Source organism: Cannabis sativa, chromosome 1, assembly GCF_029168945.1.
Source record: "Cannabis sativa cultivar Pink pepper isolate KNU-18-1 chromosome 1, ASM2916894v1, whole genome shotgun sequence".
Classification (NCBI taxonomy): Eukaryota; Viridiplantae; Streptophyta; class Magnoliopsida; order Rosales; family Cannabaceae; genus Cannabis; species Cannabis sativa.
This window is the reverse complement of record NC_083601.1, coordinates 46,918,901-46,936,144: the sequence shown is the minus strand read 5'-3', so window position 1 is coordinate 46,936,144 and position 17,244 is coordinate 46,918,901. Positions and strand designations below refer to the sequence as shown.

The 17,244-nt window shown below is 35.9% G+C and overlaps 1 protein-coding gene and 1 long non-coding RNA gene across 2 annotated transcripts; both read right to left on the bottom strand.

Moving 5' to 3' along the window:
- Positions 1–650: 650 nt before the first annotated feature.
- Positions 651–1,640, bottom strand: LOC133034822 (protein FAR1-RELATED SEQUENCE 5-like). Its single transcript, XM_061110243.1, has one exon. It carries the CDS (start codon positions 1,638–1,640, stop codon positions 651–653), a length of 990 nt encoding a protein of 329 aa, XP_060966226.1.
- Positions 1,641–15,308: 13,668 nt separating this feature from the next.
- On the bottom strand, positions 15,309–15,941 carry LOC133029302 (uncharacterized). Its single transcript, XR_009683447.1, has 3 exons — positions 15,659–15,941; positions 15,448–15,543; positions 15,309–15,333 (listed from the first exon to the last, which is right to left on the bottom strand). It is a non-coding gene; the product is annotated as an uncharacterized LOC133029302 (long non-coding RNA).
- Positions 15,942–17,244: the final 1,303 nt, after the last annotated feature.

Genomic DNA, 17,244 nt, shown 5'->3' with positions numbered 1-17,244 from the left:
AACTACAGTGTAGTGCTCGTCGGCCTTCACAGTAATGAACTCGGTATTGGACGTCCGGATGCTGGAACTTTCCAATGGTGAATATCTGCCACTCTCCTTCTTGCTCTTGAGTTAGGACAAAATAGTTATTCTCTAAATCAAGCTGCTCAGCAACCTTGTGGTACATAGTTCTTGTGTAGAATTCAAAGACATTGGTTGTAGTAAGTGGTCAAGCAGGTAGGATTAGGTGGGTGAGGTCGAGTGCATCTGCTTTTGAAGTCCTTTGCGGCCTCGTTGTGTCTGAGCTTTGAGACTGTCATATCTATGGTTGTTACAAATTCACGCAAGCAATAATTCTTCTCTAAAAATTTTTTTAGAGCGGAGTTGATGGATTCGCAACGTTGTGTGGTTCTCATTCCTGCAACGAATGAACCCCTTAAATACGTTTCTGCCCATTGTTGTCTTGACTCGAATGTTGTTTGACACCATCATTATCTGTTAGTTGTTGGGTTTGGATGACGTCTAACCATCTTGCTTCAAATTCTTCCTCCTCGTAGTAGTTGTACATGAGATCCTTAAATGTTTTTAAGAAGATCGGATCTTTAACCTTTTTCGAAGCATTTGTATTGAGATGCCAAGCGTAGAGACGGTGCGTAACATCGGGCATGTGTTCAACGATAGCTTTGTTTCATGGCCGCATCTTGGTCGTTAACTACAACACTTGGCTTCTTATCTCCATGGCATTCTAGAAATTTTTGAAGTAGCCAAGAATATGATGGAAGCTTCTCGTGGAGGAGGAGAGCAAATCCGAAGATGCATGTGTTGAAATGGTGGTTGACGCCAATGAGAACAGTGAGGGGCTTATTGTACTCATTCGTCATGTAGGTTGTGTCAAATCCTAGTACATCCCCAAAAGCTACATAGTCCACGCGTGAGTTTCCATCTGCCCAGAATAAGTTAGCCAAGCGATTCTCGTCGTCAACCTGATAGACAACGAAGAAATTAGGATCCTTCTCTGCGAGACAATCAAGAAATCCCAGAGCCCCTTCTGAGTCCGTCTCTATCTTCTCTTCTCGCTTCGCACCAGCAACCCTGTTGTACACATCTCGAAGTTGACATGGCATTTTCTCGTAACCTCCACTTTGCAAAGCAACATGAGACATTATGTTGGCAGTTTTAATTCCTACGGAGTTCATCGACCTGACTTGGGCAAGCAACCCATTGGAGACAACTCTATATGATCTCAAAAATTGTACCTCACTTGATGAAGCCAACTCGTGATTGTGCATTGTGCTGAACTCTTTGCATTTCCAAGTGTTAGACGGTTGTGTGAGTAAAATACGCAATGCTGCCTGACATCCGGTTCTACTGACATCATGAGGTCTTTTTTTTCTTGGTGTGTCCGGTGATGCGATTTTTTTCGAACCCTCTGAACAACAAACCCACCTCCGCATTACAATGACCCCATGAGAACGTCGTACATCGTCTTTCCTTGTGCCGAAACCCATCCGTTTCGCATACATTTCGTAGAATGCTTCCCATTTTTCCAGTTTGTCGAGACTCTTGCCTAGCACGTCCTGTATCTCAATCTCATTCACTGGTTTTATGATGTTTAGCTCTGCTGTGATGGTTTCCCATTCATAAGTGTGTTCGTCATTCATGTTGGCTTGTTATTGATTTGTAAGAATTGTAGATGAGGAGTAAGGTGTAGAGGGTGGTGAGGGGATTGAAATTAGATTTTGTGAGTATAGAAGGCTGAGATAATAGGGTTGTGTGGAGTTGGTGATCACATTTAAAGCTGTTGGGCTGATATTAATGGGCCTCTTCAATATTACAATCTGAACTCAACTCCTCTCGTACGTCATAACAGTATAATAGTACAAATTGTTTTAATTTCATTCCACATGTAATTGTGAAATAAGGTTATTTGACGAAAAATTTGAAGGGTTGATGTTATTGAGTTGAAAGGTTTGGTGGTGGGATTTAAATAGATTGGGGTAATGTTAATGGGCCTTCACCTAAGTTTTTCAATGAGTTGAACCATATTCGTACGTCCGAAATAAAACATTGTACTTTTATTGTTTTTGGAAAAAAATATGTTAAGAAAAGAAGAAAATTTTAATAAATGGTTAGTTGTTCACATTTAAATCCATTGGGCTTATATTAATGGGCCTATACCAACATCTTTTAATGAATTCAACCATTCCTGTACTTTACAAAGATAACGCAGTACTATTATGAAAACCCCATGCGTGTACACGTGTATTAAAGTGATGTCTTATTTTAGTAGAATGGGTAGTTTTACTGATTTATATATGTTGGGGATTTATTTATGTTGGGCTGATATTAATGGGCCCTTCACCTACATCTTCTTATAAGTTAAACCATCGTCGTACGTTAGAACAGTACCGTAGGACATTAGGTTTTTTGGAAAAACGGCATTGATGAATAATGTTGACATTTGACCATACTACGTACGCCTACACGTGTATTTAATTGTGTAATTCAGAGATTTAAGCACCCCTCTTTTGACACATCACATTTGCCCAATGGAGTACATCCCAATGGAGTACGCCTAACTAAAAAACGTACTATAGGGTTATTCTCCACGACTTATATAAGACACTTGAGACGTTTTCCAATCCAAAGCATCAAGTTTATAGAGAAATTAATTTGTAACTTAGTTATTAGCATTACAATATATCAAGTATGAGTTCGTGTCCACACTTTCGGGGTTATTTTCAATGGACCAAATGAAGGTATCTATAGTACGTACGAAGATGCTGTAAGCAAAAACACTACTTCTGATGCGTCCATAAAAATAATTCGTTATGAATCTTTCATAGAAGCTTTTTCTGCTTTATGTCTACATGGAGAGACGGGAGAATGCTTCACCGGCGTAAAGTTAGAGAACTTTGCTGTGTTAATGAGTTTCCCTGCATGTGGGATTCTGATGATGATAATGATGAAGAGGCTATCCTTAATTCTGTTTGCTCACTGTTTGATGAGGGTGAATGTTCTGGTGCAATTAAATCACCCGAACAGGACAATGTGAAAGATTCGACTGAGAAAGGTGAGGACCGAAATGGAGATGATATAGAAGTTGGAGACAAAGGAGGAGTGGATACTTCTCCCAAAAACAGTAAATGATGCACTGTGTTAGTGTCCAAGTTATGTTATTTTATATTTTAAGCTATAATGTTGTACGATCGCATTTGTTATGAAATATGTACTTTGGTTTATTTTGGAGTATTAATGTCACTTTCCTCATTAATTAATTGTGGAAGTAAAAGTGAAGTGAATCATTGTGAAATCACAACTGCAAACAGAAAGCAAAAAAACTTAAAATAATATAGTAAAGTTACAAACAAGTAGATATATAATAGAAGTGCTTCAATCTCATTAAATGGCCTAACAAAAAGTTGATTCAACAGCCATATGAGATGAGTTGTAACAAAAGTACAGTATATATATATATGAAAAATACCACGACTGAAACCGAACGGATGTTCAATCAAGTTCTATAACTTGAGGGAACTTCCTTTGAGACGGAGGGCTATTGTCTCTGAACGGGGACTTTGGTCGTGAAGGGCTTTCTCTTGGAGTAGTGCTTGGTGATTCTTGTTTCACATGAAGTAGGTAGTGGGGAATGGACACCTCGGTGTAGTCGAGAATGTCATCCATGATACCCTCTAATTTTTCTCTTGAACTGTTGGCTTGCATGGCGTGGGCTGAATGGTACAGATGTTCCGCGAGTTTGTATGACTCTTGCTTGGCCTCCGTGGCTCGTAAATGAGCCTTCTTTATAATTTTTTCGTGTTCGTGGAGAACAGACTCGAGCCTTGCACAGTTAGGACATCCTGAGATGGACGCTGAACGAGTCTTGGACTCCGTGACGCGTGTACCTACGTGTCTTGTGGAAGAAAAAGGATGCGGTGGGGATTTTTGAGGACTTGTTTCAAAAGGGTTGAAGTTCTGGTAAGGGTCCATTTGATGTAGGTAACAGTAAAACGGGGTTTGATAAAAATGCTTAGTGAATAGACATAACCTTTACTTATATAGTGGGTTGGTGGGTTGATGTACACGTGATTGGGTTGATGTAATAATATTGGTTTTCTTTTTCCGAATTTAACCATTTCATAGTTAATAAATTTTGACAATGGTAATATTTACCCATTTATTAGTTAACCAATTTTAATAGAAGGAGAAGGTGAATCAAATCCCACAAACAAACTCTAAGCAATATCGGGAAAGTACTAAGTGATGTGACATGTTTATATTAAAAACAAAATTACGTACGGTTTGAGAGATTTAAATAATAATTTGCAGAATTAAAGTAAAAATAAAATGATTTTAAGTATTAGTACAGATGGAAGACATAATGAATGATGTGAATTGATTTATTACAGCCGTATAAAAATGTCACATCACCATCTTTAAGTAATAAGTACACGGTTTGAAACATGAAAAATAGTGATTTTATTTTTCAATCTAAAATTCAAAATAATACCCAGATTTTGTTTTTGAAAATATTTAACTAAATCAAGAATTTGTATGTAGACCCACCTTTTGAGTTTATAAAAACATAAAATTGTTTTCAAATCTTAAATAATAAGAGGAGTCACTCTGAATTTTTCTGGTTTTGTTTTTATTTTTTTTAAAATTGTTTAAAATAATGATAATATAAAACATACTTTGAAGTTTTCAAAAATTAAAAAATATTTGTTTGATGTAATTTTGTAAAAACAGAAATTATTTATTTATTCTTTCTTTTTTTCTTAGAAAATAAACTTCAATAAAAAAATTAATAAATATATTCATAAAAAAGAAATGCATTTTAAAGTAATTTGGAAAAAAAAAATTGATGAAATTAAACTCCGACAAATAACTTTTTGGTGTTCTCAAAATTTTATATTTTATTTATTTTTTTTTTTAAAAAAAATCTTCTGAAAATATTGTCAAACACTTATAATTGTAGGCATTATTAAAAAAAAATTTCAGTTGTTAAGAATAAAATTTATTTTTTAATTATAGTGCCAAAACACCATCTAAATAATTTGTCAAAATGAGTATTTGCCTTCTTTTTTGTTAAATGTTGTATTAATTTAAATTTACTAGCCTAAATTTAAATAAGAACACAAAATGTTTCTAAATAAAATATTATATATAAAAAAAATCAATATTAATTGAACATAAAGATCAAATGTGAGGTCCCATGCACCATATGCATTAAAATTTAGAATTATAAAATTAATTTTCGTAAAAGAAAAAAAAATGAAACTCTATTAAATGTATCAACAATAAATGTTATAATATATTGATATCAAATCATGGTGCTCTTAATTGTATTAATCCTAATTATTTTATTACAAATAAAGTAACTATATGTAGGATGTTTGTCTATTTATAGAGATCAAAATATAAGGTACATAGAATAGAACATTCCCTACAATTATAATAAATAATAAAAACAAGTTTTTTTTTATAATATTTGGCACAATACTCGAAGAATTCACGTGACATGTATGACTTTTTTTTTAATATTTTGGCTCTGATCCCACGAAGGAGTAATTATTTAATGAATACTTTGTCACCTAAATATTTAAATGTTATGGTAATAATAAGTACATGGTTTAAATGGTGAAATTTAAAAAGGTGATGTGACATCTACTCATTTCAGTCGTAAATAATTTATTAAAATTTGACATCATAATCGTTGTTGGTACTACTATCATAATTTATTAAATCTGACCTAATTGATTTGTCCAAATTTTAATAAGAAAAATGTCATATTAGTATATTAGAGCCCAACAAATATTAAATCTCCTTAAGTAATTACTGGTAGGTTTCGTGTTTTGAAATAGTATATTAATTAACTCAAATCAGGGAATCCCATGAGATCTGCATGTCAGAATGTAGTCATTGATTTGATGTTACACTGTGAAATCGCTGACGTACGTTATTTAAAGTGTAGGAAATACTCCATTTAACGTCAGTGAGTACACTGTGGGACGTACACAGAAAATTAAATATTGATAAGACAACTATTGATTTTTTTAGTTAGTATCTACAAATTAAAGAGGAAATAGTCCATACTTGGTTAAGAAGATTACAATATTTGGACAATTTTTAAATAATTCCCAACAACTTTAAAACGTGGTCCTAAATAGGAAATGGTTCAAAATGTATTAAAATAAGTAATGTACGAATAAATATGTTCGAAATTATAGTTTACATTTGAAAAAAAATCTTATTATCTCATTAAATTCAAATATTGAGTAAACATAATTGCAGCGTACTGTATTTCCGATTTAAGGTACTCTGCACGTATATTAATGTACGTTATTTTCAAACTTGAACTTATTGAGATATGGGAGATCCAAATTTTCCGACGTACATTGAAATACGTTCCAAACATATTTTCATATAATTTATTTCGTGATCGTTGAAAATTGATTTTAGGGTTGGAAAGACATACGTAGAAATACGTTATTAGAATAAAGAAATCTTTTATATATGCTAATTAATTTGTAGTAACCACATTACAATTTCTCACTTCGATTACAATAAAGTATTAAACATTACAATTTTCAAATAATAAAAGTGAACAACCAACTAATGGATTTACATTTGGATTAACCCAACAAAATGGATTAATTTTTGTCTTTTGTTAATAAAAACTCCTACAAGACATATGATGTGACATATATATTTAAAACTCACCCAAGTACTCTGCTTTATAATAAAATAATAATTTTACCAAAAAATGTAAAAACGCTGACATTTGCCTCCCGCGTATCATTTTGTTCCAAAGTATGGCGCACCGTAGTGTCAAATATGATAGATAACACTCATCCCTCGGTGGCCTTATTGGAGGTTTAGGTTCGGTTGGATGGCATATTTGGGTGCCATGATTGGAAGTTGTTCGTGCCACCCTACTCCACCCATCCGAAACCTTCGTCAACGTTTCCTGAATATACATATACCACATACATAAAATTTTTAAGAAACAATTCGTAATAATATAATTTTTAAAAAAATAGACGTAAATAGTGGAGTTATTACCGAAATTTCTAATGAGATGATTGATTGAATTGCTGAAATTCCCTTGATGCACCTACAACAAACGGTTGTAGTGCATACCAATCCTTTTGTTTACACATCTTCACTTCGTGCAACAACAATACATAATTTACTATTTTTTTTTATATATATTATCCCTATACATACGTCTACAGATAGGAGTGAGTTTTCTAGGAAAGAAAACAATACTAAATTGAGAGGTGAAGGAGTAAGGAGAGGTAGAGGGGTATATATAGTACTTGTGGATGTGATTGTTGAGTGTAGTCTTGTCAAATATTACAAAATAATAATTAATATAACCCTAGGTACGGCTAAAGGTGGTATAACCCCAAGACAAATTTGATTTTGTCAATCCCTTGAAAAACGTAATTTGAACAAACCCAACCCCCTATTAACTTTTCCTTGGAAGACGTAATTCCAACCAACCAAATTATCGATTTTGTTGTGGTTTGGTTGATTGTGGTTAGAAAAAATTTCTCCTTTATTAATATTATTATTAAAAAAAATGAAATAATGAGCTACTCACATATTCTCACTTTAATAATTTTAAAATATATTAATTCAGCGGTTGTACGTTTTCTTTTTTTTTTTGCCAATTACTTTTTTAGGCATCCCTACTTTTTTATTTATTATTTGTATATGACTCATGACACATATAGTAAAAATATATTTTTTGTAATAATAATAATAAACTTGTCAAACATTCTCTTTTTTTAAATTTTTTTTAAAAATATTTTAGTCTTTTTCTTTTTTTATTTTATATAAGAATATTTAAATTTAAATAAAATTTAATGTATGAAAACAAGTTACTACTTTTAAATTTTTTATATTTGAAATTAGAAAATTAAATTAAAAATAAACTTATTTTTATAAAACTATTTTATCAGACACATTTAAAACATTATAAGAGTTACATTTAAAAAAAAAAAAGTTACTTCAGGGTATCTTAAATAATATAATAACATAATATAGCTTAAAAATATAAAAAACTAACAAAAAAATACTTTTAATATTATTCTTCATTTTATGTTTCTCACATATTAAAATGAGTACATACTGTTACGAATACAATAGTAGTTTGAGAGAACAAGTGAGTGTAGTAATAAAGTCTGGAGAATAATGACTCTGGTACGCTTCATGATTAAATGAGTACATACTGTGCCACACCGGGCCCGTAAACACCGCAAGTCACATTGTGGGTCGTACGAATGGTTGAGTGTCACTCGGACAACCCGAGGTCGAACCGGATTCGGTTAGTTCGTTGGGAGAGTAGTGATTCCGTACCCCAAAGCGAACTTGAGTACATATTGTGTGTCACCGGCCCGTAAACACCGCAAGTCACAATGTCGCAGTAGGAATGGTTGAGTGTCACTCAAGACAACCCGAGGTCGAACTGGATTCGGTTAGTTCGTTGGGAGAGTAGTGATTCCGTACCCCAAAGCGAACTTGAGTACATATTGTGTGTCACCGGCCCGTAAACACCGCAAGTCACAATGTCGTAGTAGGAATGGTTGAGTGTCACTCAAGACAACCCGAGGTCGAACCGCATTCGGTTAGTTCGTTGGGAGAGTAGTGATTCCGTACCCCAAAGCGAACTTGAGTACATATTGTGTGTCACCGGCCCGTAAACACCGCAAGTCACAATGTCGTAGTAGGAATGGTTGAGTGTCACTCAAGACAACCCGAGGTCGAACCGGATTCGGTGAGTTCGTTGGGAGAGTAGTGATTCCGTACCCCAAAGCGAACTTGAGTACATATTGTGTGTCACCGGGCCCGTAAACACCGCAAGTCACAATGTCAGTAGTAGGAATGGTTGAGTGTCACTCAGTACAACCCGAGGTCGAACTGGATTCGGTGAGTTCGTTGGGAGAGTAGTGATTCCGGTACCCCAAAGCGAACTTGAGTACATATTGTGTGTCACCGGGCCCGTAAACACCGCAAGTCACAATGTCGTAGTACGAATGGTTGAGTGTCACTCAGTACAACCCCAGGTCGAACTGGATTCGGTTAGTTCGTTGGGAGAGTAGTGATTCCGTACCCCAAAGCGAACTTGAGTACATATTGTGTGTCACCGGCCCGTAAACACCGCAAGTCACAATGTCAGTAGTAGGAATGGTTGAGTGTCACTCAAGACAACCCGAGGTCGAACTCGGATTCGGTGAGTTCGTTGGGAGAGTAGTGATTCCGTACCCCAAAGCGAACTTGAGTACATATTGTGTGTCACCGGCCCGTAAACACCGCAAGTCACAATGTCGTAGTAGGAATGGTTGAGTGTCACCAAGACAACCCGAGGTCGAACTGGATTCGTGAGTTCGTTGGGAGAGTAGTGATTCCGTACCCCAAAGCGAACTTGAGTACATATTGTGTGTCACCGGCCCGTAAACACCGCAAGTCACAATGTCGTAGTAGGAATGGTTGAGTGTCACTCAAGACAACCCGAGGTCGAACTCGGATTCGGTGAGTTCGTTGGGAGAGTAGTGATTCCGTACCCCAAAGCGAACTTGAGTACATATTGTGTGTCACCGGCCCGTAAACACCGCAAGTCACAATGTCGTAGTAGGAATGGTTGAGTGTCACTCAAGACAACCCGAGGTCGAACTGGATTCGGTGAGTTCGTTGGGAGAGTAGTGATTCCGGTACCCCAAAGCGAACTTGAGTACATATTGTGTGTCACCGGGCCCGTAAACACCGCAAGTCACAATGTCAGTAGTAGGAATGGTTGAGTGTCACTCAGTACAACCCGAGGTCGAACTGGATTCGGTGAGTTCGTTGGGAGAGTAGTGATTCCGGTACCCCAAAGCGAACTTGAGTACATATTGTGTGTCACCGGGCCCGTAAACACCGCAAGTCACAATGTCGTAGTAGGAATGGTTGAGTGTCACTCAGTACAACCCGAGGTCGAACTGGATTCGGTTAGTTCGTTGGGAGAGTAGTGATTCCGGTACCCCAAAGCGAACTTGAGTACATATTGTGTGTCACCGGGCCCGTAAACACCGCAAGTCACAATGTCAGTAGTAGGAATGGTTGAGTGTCACTCAGTACAACCCGAGGTCGAACTGGATTCGGTGAGTTCGTTGGGAGAGTAGTGATTCCGGTACCCCAGGTCGAACTGGATTCGGTGTTTTTTGGTTAAGGTGACACACAGTATGTAGTGAAGTTAGCTTTGGTGTACCGGAGTCACTATCCTCCTAAAAAACTCAATGAATCTAGTTCGAGCTAGGGTTGTACGACGCGACAGTCAACCATTCGTAGTACTGACGTTGTCACTCGCGGTGTTTACATGCGCGGTGACACAGTATGTAGTGAAGTTTGCTGTTGGGTACCGGAGTCACTCCTCTTCTAACGAACTCACCGAATGAAGTTTGACCTAGGGTTGTACAGAGTGACACCGATGCAGTATGGGAGAAGTCGCACTATGAATTTAGGTTGTTTGGGCTGAGTGTGTACTCGCTCATCATGACGCGTACTCGCATTCACTATTCTCTTGATTTTATTACTAGAGTCACTTCTTGTCTTAAACTACTATTGTATTCATAACATTAAACAATTTTGTTATTAAATATCTATATTTATATAGTATTCAAAAAATTATTGTAATCTTGATTCCAACGAGTGATACGTTAATGTAATCTTACAAAAATTATTGCAATATTTACTCCAACGAATAATATTTTAATGAAATATTAAAATCGTATTTAAATAAATATTGAGTTTTCATTATTAGTAAACATCCTAATTTAATTTCTTATTCATTTGGCCACACATGTTTATTTGGACATAATATTAGGATATTTGTTGCTACATGTGATAACAATGGGAGCAACATTTACCTTATTTAAATACATAATTTTTGTTTAGCACAGTGAACCAATTCAATGTTGTGACCGAGCATGCATATTGGTTCCAATTACGTCTTCCAAGGAAAAGTTAGTAGGGGGTTGGGTTTGTTGATACTACGTTTTTCAAGGGATTGAAAAAGTCAAATAAATAGCTTTAGGTTATTTGTAGCCGTACCTAGGGTTATATTATTAATTATTATTTTTAAATTTTTGTGAAGACTACACTCAACAATCACATCCACAAGTACTATATATACCCCTCTACCTCTCCTTACTCCTTCACAATTTCGTATTAAACCCTATCCTAGAGAACTCACTCCCTATATGTAGACGTGTGTATAATATATTAAAAAAATAAATTATGTATTGTTGTTGCACCAAAGTGAAGATGTGTAAACAGAAGGATTGGTATGCACTGCAACCGTGTGTTGTAGGTGCATCAAGGGAATTTCAGCAATTCAATAAATCATCTCATAACAAATTTTGGTAATAACTCAACTCTTTATGTCTATTTATTTCAATATTATATTATTACAAATTGTTTCTTAAAAATTTTATGTATGTGGTACATGTGTATTCAGGAAATGTTGACGAAGGTTTGGGATGGGTGGACTAGGGTGGCGGGAACTACTTCCAAAACGGCCACCCAAATATGTCATCCTACCGAACCTTAACCTCCCGAGTGGACAAGGCGACCGAGGAATGAGTGTTATAATATTTGACACAACGGTGCGCCAGACTCTTGAAGAAAAGATATGCGGGAGGCGAATGTCAGCGTTTTTTACAGTCCTATGTCAAATTGCTTCCTCATGTACAACCTACTGATTTGACCGTATATGGATTGATGGGAAAATATTATTAAAATGTTTATTATTTTAAAATACAAAAAAGGTCTTCCTCATTTATTTAAAATTGTTTTTTAGGGTTTTGAAGGATTTGTTGTTTACTTTAAGTGTTGAAATTATTATTTTATTGTAAAAACGTACTTGGCTGAGTTTTACATAGTTATATGTCACATCATATGTATTGTAGCAACATTCTATTAACATAAGACAAAAATTAAGTTTCATTGATATTAACCCACTCAAAATTCAAAATGTATATTTAAATGACACACATTATTTTCATTCATATTGACTTCAAAGGTTTGTATATTTAAATAAGTATTTTTTATTTTATTAAAGAAGGTAATACATCCTACACATGTCAACTGATTATTGGAAATTAGAATTCCAATACATCCTACATAAAATTAAAATATAAGAAAGTTCATACAATTCCATTAAACCAAACTAAACCGGCTGTATATGTGGTTTATTCATGTGGGGAGAAATATTTATGTGTTGTACTTTTAACTGTTCATAGAGTTAAAATAAAATATTATTTTAATTTGATTGAGTGCTTGTGATTGATTGACACTACTTTTTTGTATATAAGTATAGTGCACCAAAGACTTTGAAGCAAATATTTGAGAGGAAGCACGAAATATGCTCCCCAATTTTAATATACTTTCTAACGTTTTCAAAGAAATTCGGTTTCCCCCCTAAATTTATTTTCACAACCTATTTCCACCATAAGGTCAACGGAAACACTCCTTTTCAAGCCTCACTAACACCCTAATTTGGTTTGTTAAAAAAAAAACATGGTGGTCGGTTCTCGAGAGGACTCTACGGGTTCGAGAGGGATTTCCCTTCATGGAAAAATTCACTTGGGGACACCCCCATTGCTACTGTGGTGATCTAGCTTATGTTTGGACTTCTAGCAGTAGAGCAAATCCGGGTCGTCGCTTCTTTGGATGTCCGCACTATGTAAGACTTCGAACGCCTTAATAATATTTTAAACTAGGCTTTGTAAATATGGTGATGTACTTATTTTAAATTCAGGAGAACAACGAAAGTCGAGGATGTGATTACTTTTGTTGGATCGATCAAGCTCATCCTAAAAAAACCCGTACACTACTCTCGGTTTGCGAAACCAAGTAAGGAGTTTGGAGAAAGAGAAGATGCACCATGAAAACATTATTAAAAAATTATATTTCATTATATTTATTTGCCTCTTCATCATTTGCCAACTTTTATTTCGTTAGAGATATTGTATGTGGTATGATGTTTATTTTATGTTTTTTAAGGACGTAATTCAAAGGAAAGGTAGGCATTTAAGTTGGTTCTATTAAAAATTTCTTAATTACTATTTCGTCATTGATTGTGAATGTCAATATGTGCGTAGTACAAGAATTAATCTAGTGTGAAATACTAGGATTTAAAGATAAATATCGGTAATTTTCACAATATAATCCAAAAAGTGTCATAATAACTTAGTCAACATTGTTGTGTTTCACTAATTTGCATTTTAAAAATACTTCAACTTTTTTTTTCAAAGTTTAATGTTTAATAGATTGCTACCATTTTCAAACGTTGATGTTCAATACATTGCATTTTTTAAAAACACTAACCTTTATTTTTTTTGGTAGCTTTTAATTGCATTATTTAGAAATGGTGAAATTCAGAGTTATTATGTCTCATCACTGTACAGGACTTTAACTATGTGTTTAATGTTGAATAGATTGGTACCAGTGTTTTTAATTTTTAATATGTTGGAGGTATCCACATAATTGTTGTAAAGGTTGATGTTCAATACACTGCATTTTTGGAAAACAGCTTCTTTTTATAGCCTTCAATTACATTATTTAGAAGTGGTAAAATTGTTACAAAGGAAATTGTGTGACAGTAGTTATTATTATTGCTCATAAGCATCTTGTACTTACTCTTTTTGATCCAAATTTATGTCCAAGGCCGTAATTAATGCCTTCGTTGTTGATTGTAGGTATTTTTATTATTTTGGACATAATTGGAGTAAACAATTTCATTTTGAAAATAATGTACTTCACTATCCAAAACCTAATAGTACTGGCAAAATATAACAACGGTAATAATATTCACAATAGTAATGGGAAAGTACATAAGTATAAGTATTATTATTATTTTGGCTATGGACATCATTGGACTAAAACGAGATAGTGCGAAAAGGAATGTAAAATTGGTTAGTTTCATTTTCAGAATAATGTACTTGACATATTGTTATGGTAAAAAAAAATCCAAAACCTAATAGTAATGGCAAAGTATAACAACCTAAATAATATTCACAATAATAGTAATAATGACCATACAATAATAATAATCAGTTCCACCAAATTCTAAAAACTACCACAAGTCTCACCCTATAGTAAATTATAAAATCACCAACATTAGTGCAATTCCAAATCACCTAACAGTAGTATGATGCAAGTATATAACATGACTGAGTAAATATAATTTACGACCTAAAACCTAACTTTTGTAACCATTGTACTGAACATAGTAAATATATAAATAAAGTAACTTTTCTAACCATTGTAATATACTACTTGTTACTTATGGCCACCTTTTAGAATGACGTGTTTTCGGGGACTTGCTCTTGCCGGTCCACATGTTTTCGGACTCGGCCTTCGCCGTGTCGAATCGGGGTCTCGAGGAGACCTTGATGGACTACGTAATGCTATAGTTGTAGATGTTGATGGAAGAACTTTGGTTTTGCTCAATCCAAATTGCTTCTTAACTCCCTCCATCACAAAGATGTCTAGCCTTGTTACTCTCGTGGGTGACAATTTTCCCAACACAATCCAAGTCTCGCTTCAATAGGATCAAACCTGCAGTTGTACATTAGGAAACCAATTCGGTAATACACATGACAACCAAATCCATAGAAACAAATCCATCAAAAAATAGATTGACAACTCAATTTTCACAATATAAACAAGTTAGTTAACGGGATGAAAACTTAAACTAAAGAAATCAACATTACATTACCTCTTCCAATATTTCATTTTCCTCGAACGGTGATTCCATGTACTTCATTACAAACATTCCACAATCGTGGCCATTGTGTTGTTGTGGGTAGTCCTTGCTTGAAGAAATAATTACAAACTCGCCGAAATTCAGTCCGCCGGCTTCACGGGGGCAAACAATTGGTCCAAAGTCCGGAGCCGCAAAAAAATTAAAACAATCACAGCTTGAGATTAGTGCAATTACACTAATAAAACGGCAAACCGTGTACACACGTGCATACCATCTCTACGCAGTGCTCCGACGTGACCTCTTATGCATTGCGAGAAGACAACGAGTCCCTAATTTCCACGTTGTATTAACCATGCTCACATTCGCCGCAAACCGGTGCGGAGCACTCTCGTATCCAAAAGAGGGGTACCACCATCCGCGACAAAGTAAAACAAACAACGTCATCGGAAAATTGAACTACACACATTTGATTCAACACAAAAGTTTCAAGAAAATGCAAATTACGGTGTGACATAAACTCAAATCGCATCGTAATAAAGAGTGGACCACTCTTGCTTCGCCATCCTCTCCACGATCATCGATCTTCCAAGTAACTTGCTCTGCACAATAAGCACACATAATAGATTACATTTTAAATAAAAACATAGATTTAACAGAGTTTACAGCACAAATACAAAAGATTCATGTCCACTTTTAAATATCAAATTTCATACCGAAATTCTGGTGGGCATAAACCAAGTTCTCTTACTTCCAATGCCGTTGCGCTTCTTCTCTCGAAAATTCATGATTTGAGCAAAGCAATCAATGAGCTGACATTTACACAAACAATATCCGTTATGTTGTCATTCATACAATTTGTAAATGGCATTAACTAAAGTAATGAACTAAAAATTTCAAAGCACCCAAAAGCCAACTTCTACGTACACTGTGTGATATATCGGTCTCCGGTTTCATGCATTTGAAATACATCCGCTCGACCTCAACCTTCCCAAAATGGGCTAACACTTCACTGAAATACCAAACAAATAATCAACAACGAAACGAATGTACTAATATCAACTACGTACACAGTAATCATGACACATGAGATTACCTCGGATCATTGGCGGTAGAGAAAATGTAACGGAACAACTCGTACTGTTGATTTGAGTAACCCTTCTTCACAGTGAACGGACCAATCACCTTCCCTCCAGATTCTTTGAATCTTTCGAACGCAAAGATCATCAAAATCATCCTTCACCGCCTGCTCAACTTCCTCTTTTACAATAGCGGGAGATCTTCTCCCCAAAAGTTCATAACCTCAAACGAATCATCAGAAACAACCACCTTAGTTGGAACAACGACCTTCTCTTCTGATAGATTAAGTGAAGGGACACTCTCTACATCATCAACATCCTCTTCCAATTGATCCTTCGTCCCTTCACCATCCTTTTCCTCGACAACCACGTCATCCTTCGTCCCTTCACCATCCTTTTCCTCGACACAGACGTCATCCTTCTTCTCGGTCTCCCCGTTGAACGAAAGCGAGCGCCGAACTTTGCTCGTCTCAGGTCTCTCCAACACTTCTTTCATAGTCCCCTTCCCAAGGGAAGTGGAGAGTACCTTCGCAATGCCTCTTTTGCGCCGCTCACCTTCAAATCAAGCCGAAGACCTCATCTTTCAACTCACACACGGCTTTGTATATTGCGTCATTTGTGGGTTGCCCAACTGCCGACGGATTCAAAACTTGGCAGTAACACATACGTGTTAGTCAACTTCACCTGCTTAGTACACCAAAAAAACTAGTTAGCATATCTCTCAAATAAAATTCTAATGCATTAGAAAATTGAAGTACTAAATGTACCTTTCCACTTGTGTGACCACCCTGGTCTCGAATCCACTTGTACACTGACTTGCAGTGTTTTGTGGTCCAAAAGTCAAATGGAGCCACAGTTCGGTCCACGTGAGTAGCAGATCCGCCTACGTGCGTCAAATATACAAGCTGCCACCAAACAAAAGTGCATACATATATTACCACACCAGTACAAGAGAGAATAAAATTACTACCATCACAATAATTCGAAAACTTACCTGTAAAAATATCGTGCAACCGGAGACATTTTTGGTGTTCTTCGTCTTGTACAGGTGTAGAGAGCTCATTAGATATCGATATCCCGGTCGCCCAATTCTTCTTCTTAATTGACCTTATGTCAACTAAAGAATGCATGTAGCTAGTGCGACCTCGGTACCATTCTTCGGCGGAACACGGTTCCAATACGTACAAGGAGAAACTTAATGAGAAACGTGTAGTCACCGCCATTTGGTTTCCCCGAGCTCATTCTCCGGCAAAGTCAGGGAATACCTATAGTCCTTGGCCTTGAAGAGGACGTCAAACTCAACCAGGTCACGCTCACTTTCGGTTGCCACGGTTCTCCGCCATCCCGATTCCCATGACATCCTCAAACGAAGCTTGGCGGATAGTTGGATTGTTCTTCCAAATATCTCCACTCGAGAAGTGGTTGGATCCACGT